The sequence below is a fragment of the Asterias amurensis genome, chromosome 9, assembly GCF_032118995.1.
Source record: "Asterias amurensis chromosome 9, ASM3211899v1".
Lineage (NCBI taxonomy): Eukaryota > Metazoa > Echinodermata > Asteroidea > Forcipulatida > Asteriidae > Asterias > Asterias amurensis.
Window position 1 is genome coordinate 21,792,497 of NC_092656.1, and position 16,092 is coordinate 21,808,588.

Genomic DNA, 16,092 nt, shown 5'->3' on the forward strand with positions numbered 1-16,092 from the left:
TCTTCAACTGCAGATATCAATGACAGAGATTCACCCTAGTAGACACATTTCAATGACACAATTTAACAGATGTCATTGTTGTCCCTGTTTAGTCATTTCAGTGACATCATTGTCCCTCTTCAGTCAGCGATGACAGTGACGCTACCAAGCAGTCAGGGTGCCCACCGTGACCATGATCCGTTCCCCATGGCACAGATCTTCATTAGCAGCTTTGATGATGTGGTAAATATATCTCAAATTCCCTTTTCATTTTAGGAAATTTTTCGCGTCAGATCTTTGTAGAACCACCACAGCTTATAATTTTAGGCCAAATAAAAAGAAAAAACAGTTGATTGCCCCGACCGCAACGTTTTGGGGGCCACATCTTTTTTATTCTCTCTTTTTGTATAATAAAAAAATGATGCACCCTTCCAAAAGGACTGGCCTAGGAGCTTTTCCCTAATCTAACGTGATGCTCTCGAACAGGTGTAATCGTCTGTTTCATAATACAATATTAGTGAATCCCTACCAGCAAATTTTTTAAGTGTAATAATCCGACCCTGTTAACCCGGGTCCTCATGTTAGAAATAGATATAAAATAAGTTTGCGGTTGGTTCAAACTGAAGAACTGAGGGCCTGTCTGCCTGAAGAATAATCCGTTATAATAGGAACACACACAATTTGAGACCCACTACTGACAGTAACACTTCTCAGATTCAAAGTTCACTAAAACATATCTTTTTACATCACCACTTTTTTCACAAAGTGAAATGAATCTCACAATGCCAGAAGCCAGTAGTTTTTATGTCAGGCCAGTTAACCGTCAGGCATTCTGGTGTATCGTACTGACAGTAACACTTCTCAGATTCAAATTTAAATAAAACTGAAAGCTATCATCTCTTTATAACCACACTACTTTGAATTGAATGTTTCTCAAAATGCTTAAAGCCATTATACACTTTCGGAACCGAAAAAAAAAAAAAGTTCATAGATTCACAAATTACTTACAGGGTATACAGAAGGTAAGGGTGAAAGACTTCTCTTGAAATATTATTCCATGAAATGCTTTACTTTTTGAGAAAACATTAAAACAATTCTCGACGTCGAGAATTGCGGATTATAATAAACACATATCATGACACGGCAAAACAGGCGGAAACAAGGGTGGGTTTTCCTGTTATTTTCTCCCGACTCCGATGACCGATTGAGCCTTAATTTTCACAGGTTTGTTATTTTATATATAAGTTGTGATACACGAAGTGTGGGCCTTGGACAATACTGTTTACCGAAAGTGTCCGATGGCTTTAATACTATTGAAAGCTGCTGTCGGCTTCTAACCAAAGGTTGTTTTTGCCATTGATTTAAAGAGTGATTATCAAACCCACACCTTCCCTTTAAGACACACCTTTTTTTATATGTCCACAGGTGGAGGTTTTGCCGTCTCTTCAGCGACCTAAAAAGATCGGCATCCAAGGTTCTGACGGCACGGTCTACGTCATGATGTGTAAACCAAAGGTAGGAAAACCTTCTTAAATTTGCATCCAACGGTTAAAGCCATTGGACCCTTTCGGTACAGAAAAAAAAAAAAGGGTCACAGATTTACAAATAACTTACAGGGTTTACAGAAGGTAGTGGTGAAATACTTCTCATGAATTATTATTCCATGAAATGCTTTACTTTTTTAGAAAACAGTAAAACAATATAAATTCTCATTAACGAGAATTATGGATTTATTTTAAACACGTGTCATGACACGGCGAACCGCGCGGAAACAAGGGTGGTTCGCGACTCCGATGACCGATTAAGCCCAAATTTTCACAGGTTTGTTATTTGATATGGGGTTGTGATACAAGAAGTGTGGGCCTTGGACAATACTGTTTACCGAAAGGGTCCAATGGCTTTAAAGGAGCAATGGTAACATTAAATCATGGCTCATTGCATTGAGTTGTTTTTCTTCTTGTAGCCCCTTGCCAATAGTGGCTTTTAAACTTGTTTGGGGGTAAACTTTCATATCAAATAAAAAAATTAAAAAAGAATTGTTTTTAAATGGGTTTTTTATTTTTAATTCTTCTGAACAGGACGATCTGAGACAAGACAATCGCCTGATGGAATTCAACGGAATTGTCAATAAATGTCTGAGGAAGGACGCCGAGTCCAGACGCAGACAGCTCCACATCAGGACATACGTAAGAAGAATCTCACCACGTTCTCAAAAAACCAAAGGCTTGTTTTTTTTTTGTTTTTTTTAAATCGCACAGGTTTTTTTTACCGAGCCTCACGGAAGGAAGGGTTCATCAATGGGACATGTACATGTAATTCATTTCATGTATTCTGGTTGTGGAGCCAAGGACTCTCAAAAAGCGAACTTCAGTCGCTGAACTCTAGCCAGGCACCAAATGGAGAGAAGATGAGGAAGGAAGTAGATGCACAACCCTATTCTTAAAGGCAGTCCACACTTGGAAATTACTCAAAATAATTTTTAGCATAAAACTTAAATTGGTAAATGGAGTAATGGAGAGAGGTTGACAGTATAAAACAGTGTGAGAAACGGCTCTCTCTGAAGTAACGTAGTTTTGAGAAAGAAGTAATTATCCACGAATTTGTTTTTGAGACCTCAGATTTAGAATTTGAGGTCTCAAAATCAAGCATATGAAAGCACACAACTTTGTGTAACAAGGGTGGTTTTTCTTTCTTTATTATCTCGCAACTTCAATGACCGATGAGCTCAAATTTTCACAGGTTTGTTAATTTGATGCATATGTTGAGATGTTGAGTTACACCAAGTGAGAAGACTGGTCTTTGACAATATTGCCAATAGTGTCCAGTGTCTTTAACCATATTACAACCAATGTATAAGTACAATTGATTTTTCTTTTTTTCCAGGCTGTAATCCCATTGAACGAAGAGTGTGGTTTAATCGAGTGGATTCTTAACACAGCTGGCTTGAGATACATCCTACATAAGATATACAAGTAAGTCACAAATAGAAAGTATGACAAGCAACCACAAATGACAAGTATCCTCGGCCCTTTTTTCGAAAACCACGGCATTGGCTCCAGATTCAGCTCAGTTTAGCTTAGCTCTGCAGCTGATTTGACAACTGCGCGTGCTTTTTCATACCCGCTCAGGGCTAGGGCTTCAGACGAGAGAACGGAGCCTGAAATCGAATCCTAAACCAAAATATAAAATTCAATGAAAACCTGATAGTTCTTCTGTAACACGCCAATTTAAGTCTTTTTAACTTCTGTCGTGTATTTTGTGATATTTTTATTGAAATTGAATTGATTTGAGTAGCAAACTGTTGATTGTTTATCCAAATTGTTTTTTAAATTAGCGTTACTATGTGCTATTTGTTGCTCTACACAGAGAGAAGGGATTGTTTGTATCAGCAAGGGAAATGAAGAACCTCATCCCGCCAAAAGGCGCTCCTGTTGAGTAAGTTCAATTTTAAGTATCAAGTCTTCAGCCATTTTCCCTGTATTCTCTTATCCACTGTGAAATACAGCCCTTGGGAGGTCCCGGCACACTTTCACATTGTCCCGGCCTAGGTAGGTCCATATTCCACTGGGTTCCAGTTGCACTTTTCAATTATATCCAGAGCATGTGTGGCTAATTCCCGGGGTAGATCATGGGTAGAGCAATTGTGGCAGGAATATCTTTGCAAACTTGTCTTTGGTCAACCAAAAATTACTTAAATATATTAAACAGGCCCCCCATATCCTCTGTTGTTTTTTTGTGGAAAGTATAAACTGCCTTTTTGTTTCCTTTTATTTTTAAGACAACAGTTGCACAACTTCAGGACCAAATTGCTGCCCAAATTTCCGCCGGTGTTCAGCGAGTGGTTTCTGAAAACATTCCCTGATCCTACATCTTGGTAAGTCGCAAAAAAACAACCAAAATCTTTATGTAAAGGTATAGAAATGCAGAATACCGGTCCCAAATTGTTCTTGTGGTATGGTAGAGTGGCTGGTATCCTTGTAAGTGTTATTTTGTTAAGCTTAGTTGCTTTTTGTGCTTAAGCAGCTCTACGAATTCCGGCCCTCAAAGCACGAAGGTTAAGGAGCAATTTAACTATTATATAATAATTGAACTTTCAGGTACCTGAGTAGACTGGCGTATGCAAGGACATCAGCAGTTATGTCCATGGTTGGCTATATCTTGGGTCTGGGTGACAGACATGGTGAGAACATCTTGTACGATTCTACCACAGGTGACTGCGTTCATGTGGACTTCAACTGTCTCTTCAACAAGGTAAGAACTCAGCAATCCGCTAAACAGAATACTTTGGCTTAGCAGTGTTTTTTTTTAAACCATCAACACAATGGAAGGGTTGTTAGGGACCTGAGCCGTCAAAGTTTTGTGTTTTGCCCCAGAGCCTGATGACTGCAAATTCAAGAAGAGTAAATTCCAGGGGTTATGATTGAGCAAAGATTGTACACCTACATGTATGGGGGCAAGGTTGTAAGGCGTCACACATACCATGGTCGGTTATTGTGAGCAAAATGCTGACTTATATGCAAACTTATAAAGAAATATTGAATAAAAGTCACCTGTAAATGTTTCAGCTGAACACAGTGTCTATTTGCCAAGAAAACAAAAACTGTCACTGTATTTCTTTTGCTTAGCAAAAATATTGGTGGGGCACCACATGCAACAATGTAAAAAAAAAAAAAAAAAAAAAAAAAAATCTGTAACAAGTTTATGTTAAGCAGGGTTTTGTATGCTTAGTAATGCTAGCAGGCATATGAAATTGGACCCTTGTTACACCACAATAATGAATCCCACCTCTGACATCTTTTACCTTCTTCCTCCGTTCCTCCAGGGTCAAACTTTTGAGTGCCCTGAGCGAGTTCCGTTCCGTCTGACGCGCAACATGGAGTGTGCCATGGGACCCATGGGGAAAGAAGGGATCTTCAGACGAGCCTGTGAGGTCACCATGAAGGTCATGAGGGACCAAAGAGAACCCCTTATGAGGTACAGTCAGTCAGTCCCCATCCCCTCCCCTCTCCCTCCCCTCCCCCTAAAAAATAATAAAATAAAAATAATAATAAATATATGAAATTAAAAAAATAATTTTAAAAATAATTTTTTTAAAAACCTGAAAATTTCAAATCATAGCCCAATTTTGAAGAGCTGCTTAAGGCTGAGTATACCTTTGTTTTTTTTCAACTGTTCAATTGTTTTGATCCTATCTAAATGTAGATGTATACAATAAAATGTATAAATGTGAAAATTTCATTTCAAAAGTTGGTGCCGTTTTTGAGATATCTCCAGTGAGTGAATACATCCACACAGGAAGAATAAACGCTATTAGGAATACACAATCAGAGAAGAATAACTACAGTATAGCTTCTCGGAGTCAAAGTTTGGGGCATGAAATATCTTTGTGTTTAATCTGACTACCTGCTTGGGATTAATTTTGACAAGGCCACTAATTGTTGGTCCATTTCGGGTTTTTTCCAGTGTATTGAAGACGTTTATTTACGATCCCCTGGTCGAGTGGAGTAAGCCAGCTAAAGGAACCCGAACAACACACCTCAGTGAATCAGGAGAGATAAACAACGAAAAGGTACATAGTGTATTCATAAATACCTGGGGCGGTCTTCACAAAGTAAAGTCTGATGTCACAATACAAATTACTATGGTAATACTGAAAATTTGTCTTACGATGAATTTTATTGCTTTGTGGAATCGGCCCCTGGGACAGTTAATTTTGTACCTCTTCTCTTATTCATTCTGATTGGCCGAGAGGATATCACTTGGCCATGTTTAAACGGGTGATACGAACACAGTTAGAAATGTTTGAACATGACCTGACATTTTCAAGTCAAAAGAGGGTGCTATCCGTTGATTCCTTCGAGTTCTGTTAGTCAGTGTAGCCAGTTTATGTGAAGTTGACATTGTTTGCATCGAGTCATAAACTCCACTTACGAACAGGATAAAGTTATCCAATGTTTTTTTCGAACAAGAATAAAACATTCAATGTTTTTTTGATACCTTGCTGTTTTAATCACACCTATCCTGAAAGTCCAAGTTTGCCAAATACACATGGGGGCACAAGTTGCGAAGTTCTGGACATTGAAACATTTATTTTTGAAGATGAAGAAGCCAGCTATTTATTAACTCTTGCAGTTTCCTGGATTAAGTCACTTTTCTTCTTTTTGTAGGCCCTGGTTCACGTCCGCGACATTGAGCAGAGACTCCAGGGAATCTTGAAGAATAAGAACAAGACAAGAGGGCTCCCTCTATCTATCGAGGGTCATGTACACTATCTGATCCAGGAGGCTACATCAGAGACTAACCTCAGCCTCATGTACTATGGATGGGCAGCTTACATGTAGAGTGTAACCTATTGTTATTCATTGAGGGTCATGTGCACTATCTGATCCAGGAGGCTACACATCAGAGACCAACCCCCGCCTCATGTACTATAGATGGGCAGCTTACATGTAGAGTGTAACCTATTGTTATTCATTGAGGGTCATGTGCACTATCTGATCCAGGAGGCTACATCAAAGACTTACCTCAGCCTCATGTACTATGGATGGGCAGCTTACATGTAGAGTGTAACCTCTTGTTATTCATTGAGGGTCATGTACACTATCTGATCCAGGAGGCTACATCAGAGACTAACCTCAGCCTCATGTACTATGGATGGGCAGCTTACATGTAGAGTGTAACCTCTTGTTATTCATTGAGGGTCATGTCATTGGCTCAGAACTATAAAGCCATTAGTGCAGTCATTATTGGTCATTTCCAGACATAGTTTATTTTTTCACCATGTACCAAGTGTCCTATTTTTTATTTGCATTTCCTTGTGCCATAAGAGCATTCATTACTTGACTCAGTTTTCTATGAGTGTACATATTGTAATATTTGGTATAAATAGAATGCTGTGCATTCTATGCAAATTTGTTGTGCAGCAAGGTTTTTTTTTCTCTTTCATTATTTTCTTGCAGTTACGATGACCAAATGAGCCGTAACTTTTCCCAGGTTTGTTATTTTATGGAAAATATGTTGGGATAAACTTAGTGAGAACAAAGACAAAAAGAATGTGCCTTGGATTGGTTCAAAGAGTAAGTTCATGTGGATGAGGAAAATATGTGAAAGTATCAAAGCCCAGTTGATGGGAGGTTTGGTGACTATAAAGTTTTAACAATATTATGACATGAATATTGTAACTTGTTTGAAGAGTTGATATAAATTTATATAACAAAATAAATTCTCAGCAACATCACATCTTATTTTTTGATTTCACTTTTACTCTATGGTTTAACTATTCATAATTTCTGACAAAAATGTGATTTTATCAAGTTTCAGCCCATTTTTGACAAAAATGCAAGGCTTACCACTTGTGATTTTAGCAAATTTCAGCCAAATTTTGACAAAAATGCAAGGCTTACCCCTTGTGATTTCATCAAGTTTCAGCCCATTTTTGACAAAAATGCAAGGCTTACCGCTTGTGATTTTATCAAATTTCAGCCCATTATTGACAAAAATGCAAGGCTTACCCCTTGTGATTTTATCAAATTTTATCAAATTTCAGCCCAAAAATGCAAGGCTTACCGCTTGTGATTTTATCAAATTTCAGCCCATTTTGGGCAAAAATGCCAGGCTTACATGTACCCCTTGTGATTTTATCAAATTTAAGCCCATTTTTGACAAAAATGCAAGGCTTACCGCTTGTGATTTTATCAAATTTTTTACCATTTTGACAAAACTGCAAAGCTAACCCCTTGTGATTTTATCAAATTTCAGCCCATTTTTGACAAAAATGCAAGGCTTACCCCTTGTGATTTTATCAAATTTTAGGCAATTTGTGACAAAACTGCAAGGCTTACCCCTTGTGATTTTATCAAATTTCAGTCCATTTTTGACAAAAATGCAAGGCTTACCCCTTGTGATTTTATCAAATTTCAGCCCATTTTGGGCAAAAATGCAAGGCTTACCCCTTGTGAGTTTATCAAATTTCAGCCCATTTTTGACAAAAAAGCAAGGCTTACCCCTTGTGATTTTATCAAATTTCAGCCCATTATTGACAAAAATGCAAGGCTTACCCCTTGTGATTTTATCAAATTTTATCAAATTTCAGCCCAAAAATGCAAGGCTTACCGCTTGTGATTTTATCAAATTTTAGACCATTTTGGGCAAAAATGCAAGGCTTACCCCTTGTTATTTTATCAAATTTCAGCCCATTTTTGACAAAAATGCAAGGCTTACATCTTGTGATTTTATCAAATTTCAGTCCATTTCTGACAAAAATGCAAGGCTAACCCCTTGTTTTTAATCAAATTTCAGTCCATTTTTGACAAAAATGCAAGGCTTACCCCTTGTTATTTTATCAAATTTCAGCCCATTTTTGACAAAAATGCAAGGCTTACCCCTTGTGATTTTATCAAATTTCAGTCCATTTTTGACAAAAATGCAAGGCTTACCCCTTGTGATTTTATCAAATTTCAGCCCATTTTTGACAAAAATGCAAGGCTTACCCCTTGTGATTTTATCAAATTTTATCAAATTTCAGCCCAAAAATGCAAGGCTTACCGCTTGTGATTTTATCAAATTTTAGACCATTTTGGGCAAAAATGCAAGGCTTACCCCTTGTTATTTTATCAAATTTCAGCCCATTTTGACAAAAATGCAAGGCTTACCCCTTGTGATTTTATCAAATTTCAGCCCATTTTTTGACAAAAATGCAAGGCTTACCCCTTGTGATTTTATCAAATTTCAGTCCATTTTTGACAAAAATGCAAGGCTTACCCCTTGTGATTTTATCAAATTTCAGCCCATTTTTGACAAAAATGCAAGGCTTACCCCTTGTGATTTTATCAAATTTCAGCCCATTTTTGACAAAAATGCAAGGCTAACCCCTTGTGATTTTATCAAATTTCAGCCCATTTTTGACAAGAATGCAAGGCTTACCGCTTGTGATTTTATCAAATTTTAGACCATTTTGGCAAAAATGCAAGGCTTACCCCTTGTGATTTTATCAAATTTCAGTCCATTTTTGACAAAAATGCAAGGCTAACCCCTTGTGATTTTATCAAATTTCAGCCAAATTTTGACAAAAATGCAAGGCTTACCACTTGTGATTTTAGCAAGTTTCAGCCAAATTTTGACAAAAATGCAAGGCTTACCCCTTGTGATTTTATCAAATTTTAGCCCATTTTTGACAAAAATGCAAGGCTAACCCCTTGTGATTTTATCAAATTTCAGTCCATTTCTGACAAAAATGCAAGGCTAACCCCTTGTGATTTTATCAAATTTCAGCCCATTTTTGACAAAAATGCAAGGCTTACCCCTTGTGATTTTATCAAATTTCAGTCCATTTTTGACAAAAATGCAAGGCTTACCCCTTGTGATTTTATCAAATTTCAGCCCATTTTGACAAAAATGCAAGGCTTACCCCTTGTGATTTTATCAAATTTCAGCCCATTTTTGACAAAAATGCAAGGCTTACCCCCTTGTGATTTTATCAAATTTCAGCCCATTTTTGACAAAAATGCAAGGCTTACCCCTTTTGATTTTATCAAATTTCAGTCCATTTTTGACAAAAATGCAAGGCTTACCCCTTGTGATTTTATCAAATTTCAGCCCATTTTTGACAAAAATGCAAGGCTAACCCCTTGTGATTTTATCAAATTTCAGTCCATTTTTGACAAAAATGCAAGGCTTACCCCTTGTGATTTTATCAAATTTCAGCCCATTTTTGACAAAAATGCAAGGCTTACCCCTTGTGATTTTATCAAATTTCAGCCCATTTTTGACAAAAATGCAAGGCTTACCCCTTGTGATTTTATCAAATTTCAGCCCATTTTTGACAAAAATGCAAGGCTTACCGCTTGTGATTTTATCAAATTTTAGACCATTTTGGGCAAAAATGCAAGGCTTACCCCTTGTGATTTTATCAAATTTCAGCCCATTTCTGACAAAAATGCAAGGCTTACCCCTTGTGATTTTATCAAATTTTAGGCAATTTTTGACAAAACTGCAAGGCTTACCCATTGTGATTTTATCAAATTTCAGCCCATTTTGGGCAAAAATGCAAGGCTTACCCCTTGTGAGTTTATCAAATTTCAGCCCATTTTTGACAAAAAAGCAAGGCTTACCCCTTGTGATTTTATCAAATTTCAGCCCATTTTTGACAAAAATGCAAGGCTTACCACTTGTGATTTTATCAAATTTCAGCCAAATTTTGACAAAAATGCAAGGCTTACCCCTTGTGATTTTATCTTATTTCAGCCCATTTTTGACAGAAATGCAAGGCTTACCCCTTGTGATTTTATCAAATTTTAGCCCATTTTGGGCAAAAATGCAAGGCTTACCCCTTGTGATTTATCATATCAAATTTCAGTCCATTTTTGACAAAAATGCAAGGGGTACCCCTTGTGATTTTATCAAATTTCAGCCCATTTTTGACAAAAATTCAAGGGGTACCCATTGTGATTTTATCAAATTTCAGCCCATTTTCGACAAAACTTTGTCCACACAACTTTTAATTAATATATTTAGCAAAGCTGTTCCATCTTTTAAGTTATACTCTTATCTTCACTGAATCCATCAAAATTCGAGGGAATAATCTGCATTTAAATGTGATGAATTTGATTCTCAAAAATAAATGAGTACAGTCATACCAGTTTATGCAGTTAGCTGATGTGCATGCCGAGTTGCAATATTTGGTTTGGATTTTGATGCAGTCAGGGAACTAATTATTTAAACTACTTAAATTAAGCTGAAGGCCTTTACTGAACCTAGTATTAGGCTTTTGCTCTGGCTTGTCAATGGCTCTGTTGTAAATATTTGAAACACTTTGCGTGGTGGTTCAAAGGTCAAATGGAACCTGAAGCCAGAGCTGAAACCCAAATTGAGGTTTGGTATAAAGGCCCTAAAGCCCATAGATATAGAATTAAATAACTAGATCGGCCGCGCGGACATACGTGGGTTCCGGCATGGGGGCAGCCTATAGCCTATCTGCAACGTGTATCTTCTACCAGCACATGACATGGCGTCCACAGTGTGGTTAAAGGCTATCTCCCATGTTCATTTTCTGCGCGTTGCCACCAGCATGTGACTTTTTAGCGCATCCTTGAAGTACGCAAAATTTTGAATACGGCTTATGGCGCTTATGTTTGTGCGGCTGATCTAGGTGTTATATTCTATATCTATGCTAAAGCCCAGTTCAAACTTCCTGCAAATGCGAAAGGAATGTTGCCATCACAAATTCGCAACGAAGGTCGTAGTGGGTTGAGTCGTGCTCAAGCGGAAACAGGGTTGTCTAATTGTGACATCAAATTCATGTCAAATTGGCATTACATTCGCAGGAAGTATGAACCGGGCTCAAGATAGTCTTCTCCTCGGGTGTCACCATACAGTCAGTAGAGGGCGCCATCATGGTCCAGTTGAGCCACTTGAATAGTTTGACCTTGTGGAGAATCACCTGTCTAGGGTTGACACAGTCCTTCTTCAGCTGGTTGCACAGTCCAAGTATTGGTTGGCATCAACATCAAAGCCTCTCAAACTGAGGGAAAAAATACTCATCTTTAATCACAAATGAAACTTTTTATAATCTTGTTGATGTCTTTATGTAAGATCAGTTATCCGGAGGAATGTTCAAGAGCGAGAGTGCAGGGATACACAACACTTTTTGACATTAATTTAACAGATCGGTGATACTTATCTAATTTGTTTGTTTTTAGGGGGTTGGTTTTTGCTTCTTCTTTTGAAATTGTGAGCGCAAATTTCAATGAAGATTCCACACATTAGTTGATTGTATTTTTTATTGGCAATAGGCATAGATCAAAGGAAATGTATTTTTTTACTTTGACAATTTTAGATCTTCAAAAGTGATTGATTTCTGAAGAGAAATCTCTTTACCAAAACTTTAGGCTGAACTTCACAGAACATTTGACAACAAATTTACCATGCGGTCTGTTGTTGACTTCTCTGCTGTCCACTGAAGATCATCGCAACCTCCGGCTGTACTCATCACCCCACAGGACAGCTGAACAGAAGAAAAATAAACAAGCACCAGAACAATTAATTTCTCTGCATTGACAATTGCAAAACAAGCTGAATATCATTTCAAGAATTTGGCAATTGTATTTAATTGCTGAAAGACAAACAATACTTTCAACTCTTATATTGAGATGTTCGCTTTGCCCATTGGTAGACTGATAAGGTTTATCGCGATTCAGAACCGCAATGCTTTGTGGGAAGACATATGGGGCAGTTTGCTATGCGATGTATGTTGTCACGCACGCCTCGGCACGCATCCCCTATATCTTTGTGTGGGTTCAACAGCGCCCTCTTTTGATATTTTGCTATTGGCAATAAACCTTATTGTCTGTATTAAATCTTGATGATTTTGAATTGCGAATAATAAAATAATATCTTCCATTGATTATAACAATGGGGGTAAGACAACTTCCATGTTGTTATCAAACAGAAGATTCCTTTGATATGTTCGAAAATTACTTGTTTTTTATGCTTTTTCTGATTATCTGGTAAGTTTGGCTTTCAGTGGTCAGATCAAGTAAAGCCATTACCATAAGATTACCTCGATACCTAGGATTACCAAACTGTCATCATCTAAGGTCTCCGAGATCAGTTGTCAGCAATGCGCACAATCACCTTCACATCAACGCTTTAGGAAAATGGATTTACTGTGGAAAAGAAAAAATAGGTAAAGACTGGTGTGGATTAAATTGCCTTGGATCGGTCGAGTTGGTCTTTGAAAAGCATTTGTAACCATTTGTTATAAAGTGCATATGATTAGAAAGATATTTTAAAAGTAGTATTTTTCACTCAAAATTGCGTGGTTTTTATTTTACTTTGCGAACTTACACGGTCGGCCATTTATGGGAGTTAAAAATTTGACTCCCATAAATGGACGACTGTGTTTAGTCGACGAGGTAAAAGAAATACCACGCAATTTGAGTGATACTTGTATGAAACATTATATTCTACTTTTAAAATATCTTTCTCATCATGAATTTTTCAAAGACCAACTCGACCGATCCAAGGCAACGTGTTCCTTTAAGACTTGCTGCAAACACATGAACTCATTGACCTCGCTGACCTCGGGTCACGCATCAAAGTCATTAAAGAGAGAATTTGTCATCTGCTCATGTTCTGCCTTCATAGCCATGACCTGAGCTAGTAGAGTCATCTTGGCTGAAGATGTGAGTGGTTAGACCAGCTCATCATGTTCAGAAGAAAACATAACCTGCATTATAATTGAAAAAGAAAATTCAACTAGGTTAGCATTTGGTTTCATCTCAAGCCAAAGTGAGGTCAAAAACCCTAGTTTTGTCCGCCAAACCACTCTTGCAAAGAGCCATATGGCGGACAACTCTTTTAGAGTGAAAGACAGGTACTTTCAACACATTTGAGAGTGAAGCTCATACCCTTTTCACTCAAAAAAAGTGACACGGACTGACTTTCAACCTCCAAAAAGCGAAACTGACACCACTCGGACAAGAGAGTGAATTTTTCACAACTCTGATACATTACCAAACTGTTGCGGTGTCATATAGTTGCTACCATCGCAAGCCTGCCACAATTGCTGCTTTAGAACAATAGACTGTGGAAAAAGGAAAAACAAATTAAAAAGCTGAATGGGAAGTGTTAGAATTGCTGTGTAGAGAGAGGGTTAAGCCCGGTTCATACGTCCTGCGAATGCAAATGCAAAGCGAATTTGAAGTGAATTTGACGCCACAACTCTGTTTTCAAAGCAAATGTATCGCAAAACTTAAGAGCACAGCTCTTGTGCTGCGAATTATTCACTGTGAGTATGTGACGTCAACATTCATATTGCATTCGCAGGAAGTTATATGAACCAGGCTTTGTTCTTTCATACTTTCCCAGATACTTTAACCTGATTTTGAAATTGACCTCTGATGACCTCCGGTCATGCATCAAGGACATCAAAGAAACACTCGTCATCATCTGCCCTAGAGAGATAGATAGATAGAAAAAATGGTTTATTAAAAAACTGTCATCGCAGCACGAAGGCTGAATTACAACAATTTTACGTAAATTTAAAATCTGAAATTAAAACAGTATTGTCCAAAGGCCCACACTTTAATAGTGTATCACGCGGTTTCACCGTGTCATGACATGTGTTTACTATAATCCGTAATTCTCGTTGTCGAGAAATGATAATTGTTTTAATGTTTTCTCAAAAAGTAAAGCATTTCATGGAATAATATTTCAAGAGACGTCTTTACCATTACCTTCTGTAAACCCTGTAAATTATTTGTAAATCTGTGAGCTTTTATTTTTTCTGATCAGAAAGTGTATAATGGCTTTAAATAGAAGGCAAATTGGTAATAAAAAAATTAAAAATATGTGAAATAGTTAAGCCACTCGAGTCCCCTACGTTCTTGGATAAATGTAAGCCTACTTGAAGGGGTGTAAAGTTAGTCTTATCTCTAGGCCTACATTCTCTATCCCTGTCTAGGCTAACACTATCTTATACCACCCATACAAACCTACGTCTTGCTTTGTTTCCTCTTTCTTGTGGCTGATCACTCTGCTTCCCCATGGAGAAGATGAATCTTGAGTCTTTATTCTTGAATCTTGATTGCCTTTGCCGCCCTCGCCTTTTTAAAATTTCTTTTCCTACTTCGTATAAAGCACTGCCAAATGGGTTTAGCGGTTTTGAAAATTTGATATTAAAGCAGATTTGAATTTTGCAAAACTACATCACTCATGTTGGCCACTTAATTTTTTATTTTTTTTTAATATTAAAGTTTGTTTTCTGTTGTCTTCTAAATTAAATCGTTCGGAACTTTATGTTAATTTATGTTAAGTTAAAGTTAGCTCATTCAAAATTTGATGTCATGCTGATATCAGAAATATGAAATACTAATTTAGCTTTACTAAATTGGTTATTCATTATTCTTAAATCAAACATTGATCAAAAACATGAATGAAGCTTGGGCAAAGATATTTTTAGGGCAGGTTGTGTGAGATTACTAAAAGCGTACTCATCTGAAATTTGGTTCTTATGGAAAATTGATAAATTCAACCATGTTTAATTTATTTTCACTTATTTAATCATTTTTGGCTCAATCCTAATCAAAGGAATTACATTATTTAAGGGGGGAGGCCCTACAAATATTTTGCTAGCATTACAAAATCATGACAATTAACTTTGAAAATGACAACTGGCGACTTGAAGTTTCAACCCTAACAAAAATTTCCAGATTGACCAGTCTTCTAACTAAAAAGCATCATTGGCTTCGACCAATATGCGATTCAAGGAAAAAGCCTGAGACATTGTGACATCACCTTGACAGTATTATGAGGGACAACATCGACAAGTTTCTGGAACATCTTGTAGTGGACATGGGAGTTACAACAGGGGTGGGACTCTGCAAGAGAACGGGTTAGATCTCCTTCTACCTTTTGCAGTCTTCTTACTGTTCTTTGTCTTGTCTCCTTTTAGACAAACTTGGGGTATCCGACCGCCTTAAATTTTGTCATTATTTACATCTTGTTTGATTGCTAGAAAGGTCAATAATTGTTGTATTTGGTACCGGTTGCTTGAGATTTTTATTTGTTTTTCTCAACAAGAAGTTATTGATCTTTACAGTTTTTTTTTCTCAACAAAGTCAATGGGTCCTTAAAGGTTTAGGTATTTTTTTGTTTTTTTCAACAAAGTCAATGGTATTCAAAGGCTTTTTTTTCTCATCAAGGTCATTAATTTCTAAAGTTTTGTTTTGGTTGTTTTCTTCTCAACAAAGTCAATAATCTTTACAGGTTTTATTTGAAAAGTGGTCGGTCGGATACAGCAATTTGCCCCTACCTTGGTCCATTGGTGTCCTCTTGCATCCACAGAAACCACACAATCCATAGACAACTGCATCTCTCCCTCTGCTGAATGCGGGAGCTGTTCACCAGCTGTACCGCGGCCTGTATACCTCACTGCCTCACAAGTCTTCGGTTTCCTCGTTTCCTCGTCTAGGTCCACACGAGGTAGTCAGCAGGAGGTAGTTGGAGCTCCTAAAAGAGATAATTACAAAAGCATTATTTGGAAAGGTTAATAAAAACAATAAAAGTTACTTAAACTCCACAAATTATATAGTTTCAAGCATGGAACTAAATGTA

At 37.3% G+C, this 16,092-nt stretch overlaps 1 protein-coding gene across 1 annotated transcript in view; it reads left to right on the plus strand.

The window, feature by feature from the left end:
* LOC139941839 (serine/threonine-protein kinase ATR-like) overlaps window positions 1–7,323 on the plus strand; it is a 42,599-nt gene extending 35,276 nt beyond the window's left edge. Inside the window, exons 53-62 of the mRNA XM_071938464.1 lie at window positions 93–222; window positions 1,405–1,494; window positions 2,058–2,165; window positions 2,863–2,951; window positions 3,346–3,414; window positions 3,758–3,853; window positions 4,077–4,230; window positions 4,802–4,953; window positions 5,443–5,548; window positions 6,147–7,323. Coding sequence (XP_071794565.1) covers window positions 93–222; window positions 1,405–1,494; window positions 2,058–2,165; window positions 2,863–2,951; window positions 3,346–3,414; window positions 3,758–3,853; window positions 4,077–4,230; window positions 4,802–4,953; window positions 5,443–5,548; window positions 6,147–6,320 — 1,168 coding nt within the window. The 3' untranslated portion in view covers window positions 6,321–7,323. The remainder of the gene's footprint in view (window positions 1–92; window positions 223–1,404; window positions 1,495–2,057; window positions 2,166–2,862; window positions 2,952–3,345; window positions 3,415–3,757; window positions 3,854–4,076; window positions 4,231–4,801; window positions 4,954–5,442; window positions 5,549–6,146) is intronic.
* Window positions 7,324–16,092: the final 8,769 nt, after the last annotated feature.